Source organism: Primulina tabacum, chromosome 13 (genome assembly GCF_025594145.1).
Source record: "Primulina tabacum isolate GXHZ01 chromosome 13, ASM2559414v2, whole genome shotgun sequence".
Classification (NCBI taxonomy): domain Eukaryota; kingdom Viridiplantae; phylum Streptophyta; class Magnoliopsida; order Lamiales; family Gesneriaceae; genus Primulina; species Primulina tabacum.
Window position 1 is genome coordinate 30,939,586 of NC_134562.1, and position 9,689 is coordinate 30,949,274.

Sequence of the window (9,689 nt, forward strand, 5' to 3'; positions counted from 1 at the left end):
GGCAAAAACATATGTGAGACAGTCTCATGAGTCGTATTTTGTGAGACGAATCTCTTATTTGAGTCATCCATTAAAAAATATTACTTCTTATGTTAAGAGTATTACTTTTTATTGTGAATATCGGTAGGGTTGACCCGTATAACAGATAAAGATTCGTGAAACCATATCACAAGAGACCTGCTCTTTTTATTTTATTATTTTAAGGAAGTGGTTTGGGAAATTTCACAAAAAAATATTTATGAAACCGTCTCACGGATCAAATTTGTGATACAAATATCTTACTTGATCAAATATATGAATAAATATTATTTTATGTCAAAGTAATACTTTTCACTGTACGTATAAATCAGGTCTAGCCGTTTCATTATAGATTTGTGAGACCGTATTACAAGAACTCTACACAATTTTGATATGCCAAATAATAAAAACTAATTATTTCAATGACCTCATATTTAATAAGTCTATCATAAACTATAATTTTTGATAAAATTTATGTATATATGAACATATTTTCAAAGCTCGCCGGAGAAAATTAACGCCCGGCGGAACAATATCGAAGTACAATTTTGTCCTACCCGTCGATTTATTTGTTTGCTTGCTTGTTTGTTTGTTTGTTTGTTTTTTTTTTTAATGTGTTTTCCTTGTGCTCGATCAAATTCCACACGTTGCTTCACATGCCATTGTTAATAAATGAATGGTAACTTATTAATCAAAATTTTAAATATGATTGAGTCTTGAAAGTATATTTTATTAATATATAATTTTGTCATTGATAATTAATTTTGAAAGAAGGATAACAATAAGATCTTGATTGTCTTGGTGATTTATGAAGGACCGGTTCACATGAACCCAATCCAACAACAATAAAAGAAGATGGGGTTAGAGAAATTATTACATGAATTTGTGTAATAAACTATTTTTAGTTTGGTGTAAGAAAGTTTTAAGATATGAAAGGAGAAGGACATCATAAATATTTTTATTTGGAGTAATTGGGATTTTGAGGTAGTGTTAGTGCCTATAAATCTTCTTTAAAATTAACAATTATGGGAAAGGATTTGATTGAAATGTTAATAATTGAATATTAATGATTATATGGAAATTAAATTTTGATTGAGTGTGTAAATGAAATTAAAAGCTTTTCGAAATATTATTTATTTAAGAGTTCAAACTTCAAAGATACAATCATCAAAATTAATTTCTCAAATTTAAAACCTATTGAACTTCATAGGAATTTTAGTCATAATAACCATTTATATACCCACCCTAGCCTAGCTTTACTTAACTATATTAATATTTCTTGCTTGAAAATGTACAATGAAATAGTTTACGTTTTCAAATTTTTTTTTTGAGAAAATAAAGTTGATTTTTTATTAATTTTTTATTTTTTTACAATTTCTTGTGATTCGACAAGAAAATCCCTATGAAAAAGTTGACATGACTTTAAAATTATAGGACCGAAAATTTTCTTCTTTGGTGGTCTTTTGTTTTTTCACATGAAATTACACCGGCCAGCACCTACATAAATTTCAAAAAAGAAAATCAAAATAAATAAATAATACCTTTTATTTTTATAAAAATATATATATGATAAAACTATCGAAAAGACAAAGTGTAAGATAAATCTTTACTGATTTATTACAACAAAAAACAATGGCTCTTTTGGTTTATCACAACAAAAAACAATGAGAGAAAAACTAAACAAATACCCTTTGAAAATACGAAAATTACGTATTAATCTTTGGGCAAAAATTTGTGTGAGACGGTCTCACGGGTCGTATTTTGTGAGACGGATATCTTATTTGGGTCATCCATGAAAAAATATTACTTTTTATGCTAATAGTATTACTTTTTAGTGTGAATATCGGTAGGATTGACCCGTTTCACAAATAAAGATTCGTAAGATCGTCTCACAAAATACCTACCATTTGTTATCAAGATCAATTTTAACCCACCCTTCATTCTGGCAAGAAAACAATGAATCGAGGTAGCCCGAAAACAAATAACATTGGTTGGTTGAAAGTATGAGCGTCCGAAGCCAAAATCATTTATTATTATCACTAAAAAATAATTATGCCCACAGAATCGTTTACTATAATGTCAAATATGTATCATTTATGCATCATTCTATCGGTTTCCAAATTTGCAAATAAAACCATTTATTATTCTTGAAAAATAATATATGCCCACAAATTTTCATTATTAATTACTTCTGCTCGTGCTCCCCATTTAGTTTCTCACTTGAATGTATTATTGCTATTCAAGCACATTAGATTTTTTGAAAAAAATATACACTCCTCACCAAAATGACTGCGTGTGAAATTATTATGGAAAAAATAGCAAGACAGAAGATGAAACAGTATTCAATAACCTTAATTCTCATGCCAACCACTGTCCAGATATTACAGCCTCTCCTCACCTGTTACTGTTGAGACCCCAGAAACTCCATTAAATTGGAACTTTTAATAACAATAATGCACCCATCCATGTAATGAAACAGCTTGCATCTTAACTTTAGAGCATATACAATTATGCAAAATAATGACAAGTTTCTGCCCAAACTGAATTTGGTATGGTAGTAGTAAAGCACAAAAAAAAGCAAACAATTAAAAAGAGCCTGATATGTAAGTTATATATGCTGATATATGTCTATACCGATCGAATTTTACGTGTATCATCCGTGTTCTTGTGTTTCAAGAAAATGAGAAGACATACTATTGGATCTTATAATATTGACCTATGGAATGTATAACAATACTGTAGTACGTATAGAGGATGTGTCTGCATGTGTGTGTATACTAGAACATATGATGCTAGTTTCAAGAAATGGTACGGGAATTTAATTATTTGGTGGGCTGATGGAGGAGTCGGCATGGCTAAGACGTCTTTTCTTCCTATACCTCCATGCAACTTGTATTCGTCTAGCCGCAAGTGCTCGCCAGTAAGGTGATTCGTACCTGCGAGGGAGAGTCGAGTTACGAGGGGTTCTTAATGGATGCTATATAAGGAAGTTGTGGTGCCCTGACATTTTCTTTTTGTTGGTGAATATAAAGCTGTAACAATTACCTTATGCCCCCCTGAACTCGTGGACTTCGCAAGAATCTAGCAAAGAGACTGGTAACTTCTTCAAGATCTGCCGCTCGCAGAATAAATGCCTCCACGTTTGTTATGCATCTTACCACCCTGTTACTCAACAGTCTGTGTCCAGGAATCCTGATTCTTCTTCCATCTGCAAAATAGAAGATAAATATACTAATTTTCACCAATTTCAGATGATTTTCATTGTACTTCACTCGAAAGGTCAATGCAATACTCATTTAACAAGTGCAAATCTGATAAAGCTGCTGCTGCAATGAATTTGATCCCAGTGAATGCATCTAAAATGCTTTCTCCTTAAGGCTATCCAACCTGCATGTCCGTCTTCCTTTTGTTGATGGTCGGTTCAGATGTTTAATTATCTCATTCTTCACTAGGTTCTAAAGGGCAAGTAAAACTTCGAATGCAGAAACAGATGCTCCAAACAAACCTAAATTTTAGTAGGATTTTAGAACCTGAACGTATGAATGACCCAAGAATAATTTAGTGCATTAACGTTCTTCCTCTCGTGTAAGCCGATAACTGATAATATATTCTCGAAAACAATATACAAGTAGCTCAAATGGATGTTGATCAAACTTGAGAAATCCTATTTTGGTATCATTCGAAACCACTTAAGCCAAAAGCTCGAAACAATGGGAGTTGGTTCAGTAAGGCTTATATAATTTAACACAGGATACAAGTACAGAACACAAGCAATACAAAGAAAACTGAGTACCAGCCGCAATTTTACCTTTATTTACAGAAGAATGTTCTAGGCACCATGTGAGTAGCTCTTCTCCACAAACATCTCCTTCAGACAAGGGAACCACATTGTTATCTTCCCCGATACTCTCCATCTTGCCTCGAATTATAAATGTCATTTTATCAACAAGACCGCCACGGTATAGGATTTTGCTTCTTTTGATGTACGTTTTTATCCTCAGCCGCTCGCATATAGCATCTACAATAGGTTCATCCAATAGTTGAAAAATCCGGACCTACATTTGGCATATAATCAAGTACATTTGGCATATGATTAAGAAATTCATCAGATAATGCAGAATCTTGAGTACTTATTTGTATCTCATGTTTCATGTGACATCTTCAAAACATGTTTCTACGTGCTACCTGTAAGCAAAAAAAAAGACTAATTTCTCAAGGGAACATACTTTCTTGACAAACTTAAAGAGATGGTGCCTTATTTCTCTTTGAAGGTCTTCTGGTAGGTTCTCCATCAGCAGTTCTTCATTTACCCCCCGAGTGGCAGCCCAATTGAAACGCTCTGCTTCTCGGACTTGCCTGCATGAAAGACACCACACTCCATCCAATCAATTTGGTGCTGCTACTTGTTTTTATAGAATAAAACTGGGTTGTAAAGGTTCACAGAGATGATCATAAATTTAAAAATAAATGGGAAATGAGATGATGAAATATTGTAACAGGATAAATAAAGATGGCACCGTCTTAGTTCTTCTGGCAAGCGACGATGGCTCATCCACCGCTCAACATCACGGCGTCTCAAAGACATTTCTAACCTCCTAATGGGAAAAGAATAGAATAATTTCCATTAGTCAAAATATATATTCTAATTGAGAAGATATCAAGTTCACTGCAACGGAAGTCGCTCAGAAGGTCTTACCTGCGGCCAAGCGCCTGGAGGAAATTCTGCATATTTCCAATCAACAGAGCAAAAAGCAGGAGGCCCACCCCTATGATGCTCATGGTGAAAACAACTTCCCACACAAAATAACTCGGAACCTGATTCCCAGCCAGGGTACTAATTTGCTTTGTCAACACCAAAACATTATAGTATCAGTGGTATAAAGTGAAATAGTCCACCTCTCCAACAATACAAAAACGAAATTCCAAAACTTATCTTGTGTTTTGCTAAACTGTGTCAGAAAATAAATTGATGATACGGCGACACAATACCTGGAATCCCCAAAACGAAGAGTACACATATCTCGTGATCACACTTTGTTCAGTGGTTAGATCAACAGCATTCTGATAAATTCCATAATCGAAACTGCCTTGCCCGAAACAAGCAGTTGAATTGGCATTGCTCTTCCACAGTTCCCATGTTGAATCGCTTCTAAAATCCCCATAGTCATTTCCATGTCCGCAGTCAATGAATTCCATGCACCTCGTCATGTTGGTGCTGCGACAAGCATCTCTAAGGCATTGGTTCACTCTCTATTGTTGAATTTCAGGAAGAAATCAACATCAACATTTAAAAAGAAAACTTGTTTAGCTACAAAAAAATTCAGACGGAAGTAGCTTGAAAAAATACGAAGAATGGCGAAAAATAAATATAAGCAACGCAGGACACAACCTGTAGACCGAGGAGATACCAGGATGAGCCCACCACATGGCTAGCCAACATATAAATGAGAAGATTTATGACAAAGTTTGCCCACGCAGACTCGAAAACGAATCCCGTAGGAGATTGACCAGCTAGCAAAGGTGAGAATCTGTACAGCCTCGGAACATATTGAACAAGTATGGCTCCACGTAAAAGATTTTTTGCATAATTGGCTCCAGATGATCCCACGGAATCTGGTAAGATCAATAGTATGATGATCTACAGAAAGCAATAACCAGGTATCAAGGTATGGCACGTTTAGACCACTAGACTCGAGAAAAAGAACTAGACCATATGCTTATAGTTGTGACATAAATTCATTTAAGACCTAATGCCTAATTTAAAAAATGGTACAAATCAAATAATTGGTGGATGAGAATGGAAGTTACAAAATAAGCACTAAATCTTGATAACAAGTTTGGCATGTCTCAATGATCACAATATCATGACGAAAAATTAAAACTTGTTAGGATATAATATAAATTCAGCAGAAGAGCAGGGGAAGAGGATACTTACCTGTGGAAGGGGAAGTACAACAAAAAAATCAATTGTAAAATATCCAAAAAGATAGTTCTGGGCAATCTTTTTAGGGTCATCAACTAATTCTCCAGCTCCCATAACTCTAGATTCGGGAGCAACATATGCCAACCTAAACTGCAAAATGAAGATGTATCTTCAATTGTAAAAACATGTGCATCAAAAGAAATACGCACAAGAAATAATTTTACGAGTCTTCTCACGCTTTTGACAACTCAAGAAGATACCTACAACAAGAGAAATAAAAAAAAATATTTATCAACTGCAGGCAAAATCACAATAATAACAAAGTTGGTCTAACAATATCAAGTAATAAAATACAAAGCTTCTTCACGATACCGAGTACAGATACCTGAATGAAGATATGAATCAAGTAAATGAAGTCAGTCAGGCTCCTCAAGACCACAACGGTTGTTGTCATGGGCCAATTCAAAACAATGCACTTGTTACCCTGACAAAAGTGGTAACACAAAAGTAAGGACGTTTTCATTGGGCATTTACTAAAGTCCTTGTATAACCCCTTTTACCACACAATTATTGACTTATTATAACATGGATTTTGAATGATAACTTGTCCATTTGATTGCAAAAACTATTTTATGGTACAAGTGAAAACGACCATCTAAGTGGGATTATTAATCCATGAGAAAAATGCATAAGGATCTAAAAATGAAAAACTTTAAGAAGTATACCTGCAACACGGACAGCAGAAAGAAGAATAACGGGTCTACGAATACTGCAAACAAACAAGAAATCACAAAGAACTTGTTCCACCGTTGAACAAATTTTGAATGAGGATTCATGATTCCAGGAATATAATGAAGCAGAACTGAACATGTTTTCTTTGCCCAACCTTTTGCATCTCCATAGAACATATTGTGAAACTGCAAAGAAAATATATGCTTATGAGACACTCTATAAGGAGATCAGCTGGCATAAGAACTATACCTTGGCATCATATAATTCCGATGTTCTTGATTGCTTCTGGCGCCCTTTCAGATGGTAATAAGTAGGGCATGTCGTGCAATACGGATCGTTGCACATCCCCAACTGTCCAGACTTTAGAAGATGTTCATTTTTGTCAACATAGTTGTCTGATGGCCATTGATTATTATACGTCCCATTAATAGAAGAAGAATATCTTTCAATTTTAGGTTCAGTATTCTTTTGTTGCAATACGCTTTGGGGTGGTTCAAAAACAGCCTCGTGGTTACGGTTGACTATACAAAGGACCACTCCTCTGAATGAAGGAATTACGTCTTTCTTTCCTCAAAGGACCTGTGAAACCCATGATATTGTTCACATTTTCAGAGGTGTCGAAAGAGTTCATAGGAAGAGACATCGATGCACTCCTTGTCCTAGTTGAAAATTGCCTGCCTGTTGAACTGCTGTTGTCATCTACATGGAAATATGTGGCTGATAGCATTGGTATCTCTTCTTTTTCCAAAGGATCCATTATACCTATAAAAAAAGAAATTTAAGAATGAAGGGAAAATGTTTTGGCTGTTGATATTTCGGTTGAGCAATTATCATAATGCAAATGTCCACAATAACAACCCAGGAAGCCACAATGCGCAGCAAAACGAATCATTTACGCAACGCTTTACAACGATCAAGTCACCATTTTCGCACACTTTCATCCATAGACGAAATAAAGGGTCTTCGGAATCCGGCACACTCCATGAGCATCTCATTCTCAGCTATGCAAGTATACAACATATCAACTCAGTAGAAATGGCTACATATCGAGTTCATTCAATTTTGGTTTCTTTCGTTTATCTTGAGAAATTACACTCTGGATTGCAATTGTTTGTTTCTCTTGATTCTACTCCAACACATAGGAATAAATATTTAACATGGACTGTAATAAATTGCTCAAAACCTCCGTTTTCTGTCATTTCACCAGTCTCTTCCTTCTTTCGCATTACATAAGCCCACACACATTACAGAGGCCATTTACGATCTACTCGGATAACCCCAGATTATGAACTGTTCATTAACTACAGCAAACAACAGAAACCCGAAAAAGAAGCAAATTAAACAACAGAAAACTAATGCAAAACAAAAACCAAGAAGAACATCTCTCACAATTCCCTGAACAAAAGAAGAACACCCAAGAGCAACGTGATCAAAGAACCCATCAGAGAAAAACAAGAGAAAAGAAAAGACCCGAGCAACTCGATCAGGGGAACAGGAAGCACCAACCATCCCGTAAAACAACCAGTCTCTTAAGAAAAGTGCGACAAAAATGAGCAGAGAAACGAACAGTGGCTCAATCGGGGAAGAATTTTCCGTATGAAGCTTCCCGAGTTGCCATTCTAGCTCCGGGACTTTTACGTGGTGAAGGATTAACGTAGTAAACAATGTTTAGCCGTATTTGACTGCACGAAAGTCTATTTTCTTTCCATCACTTTTCTATCAAAAATTTTTAAAGACAAGTACTAACGGACATCGCCGGCAGGCTGGCGCTAATATTCGATGGCCAAAATTTGTGAGAGACATCTTATAAATAGTATTTGTATGTGGATCTCTTATTTGAGTCATCAAAAAATATTACTTTTTATGCTAAGACATAGTTTGGTACATAGGATAAGGGAGGAGATTGATAAATAATCATCCTTATCCCATGTATGATACATTTTTAAAAAGTACATGATAATATCATGGGCCCTTGATACATAATTTTTAGAAGGATAAAAGATCCCTTCTATTAGGTGTGATATTTTAATTTAATGATAAAATACACTACAAATTATTAATTGCCCTCAATTTATAAATGATTTTATAAATCTATGCTAGTAGGTAGAAAATTAAAAATCAATAAATATTTCTATTTATTTTATATATTATATAATATGATAATTATATAAATGAATTCGAGATAATTATATAAATAATTTTATAAATATCAATAAAATATTATATTACTCGATTAACATTAAAAATTGATATTTGACTTAACTCACAAAATCAAGGGCTCAGTTATCATATTATATAATATATAAAATTAGGTAAAAATAAATAAATCATGCAAGCACTATCGACGCATAAACAGATAAAAAATATGAACTCAAACAACAACTTTGAAATTATAAAATTTATTATGATAAGCGTTAATTTTTGTCATACAATCTAATAGATAAATGTAATCACTCTATATTAAAAGTCAGTAACAAAAATTAAATATAATATCCTACATCTTATTTATCTCGTATGATTATAGATCACATGGTTATCCTATCATGTGTAACCAAACTATGCCTAAAACTATTACGTTTTATTGTGAATATCGATGGTTGATCCTGTCTCACAGATAATGATTCGTGAGACCGTCTCACAAGAGACCTACTCATATTCGATATACCATAATGGGTAAACTCTTATAACATCCTCATATGCAAAATTTGATGGAAAATCGAACTTCTAACCATGTTCATTTATTTTATCAACTCGAACATCAATTAGAACCAAATCTTTTCATTCTCTTGTATTTGCAGATATATCTATATTATTTTTTGAGAATCGAGGTTCGAGCTTGTTATCATCGGTCATGAACTCGAAATCTCGTCTTAAATTTATAATATTGGTGTATTGTTATTATGTATTGAAATATATTATATTAAGATCCAAAATTTTATATTAGATATTATTTAAAAATTACATAAAATTCTTTTTGTTTTTCTAAAAATATAATTGTAGAGTCCAAATTCAGTAC

The 9,689-nt window shown here is 33.8% G+C and overlaps 1 protein-coding gene across 1 annotated transcript; it reads right to left on the reverse strand.

Annotated features, from left to right (window-relative positions):
* Positions 1 to 2,655: 2,655 nt before the first annotated feature.
* Positions 2,656 to 8,364, reverse strand: LOC142522752 (putative cyclic nucleotide-gated ion channel 20, chloroplastic). Its single transcript, XM_075626281.1, is given in 14 exon segments — positions 2,656 to 2,954; positions 3,064 to 3,226; positions 3,827 to 4,073; positions 4,245 to 4,374; positions 4,536 to 4,613; positions 4,715 to 4,860; positions 5,008 to 5,268; positions 5,408 to 5,656; positions 5,954 to 6,091; positions 6,327 to 6,425; positions 6,667 to 6,858; positions 6,923 to 7,195; positions 7,197 to 7,435; positions 8,180 to 8,364. Coding segments are annotated over 13 exon segments (2,328 nt in total). The 5' UTR covers positions 7,431 to 7,435; positions 8,180 to 8,364; the 3' UTR covers positions 2,656 to 2,836.
* Positions 8,365 to 9,689: the final 1,325 nt, after the last annotated feature.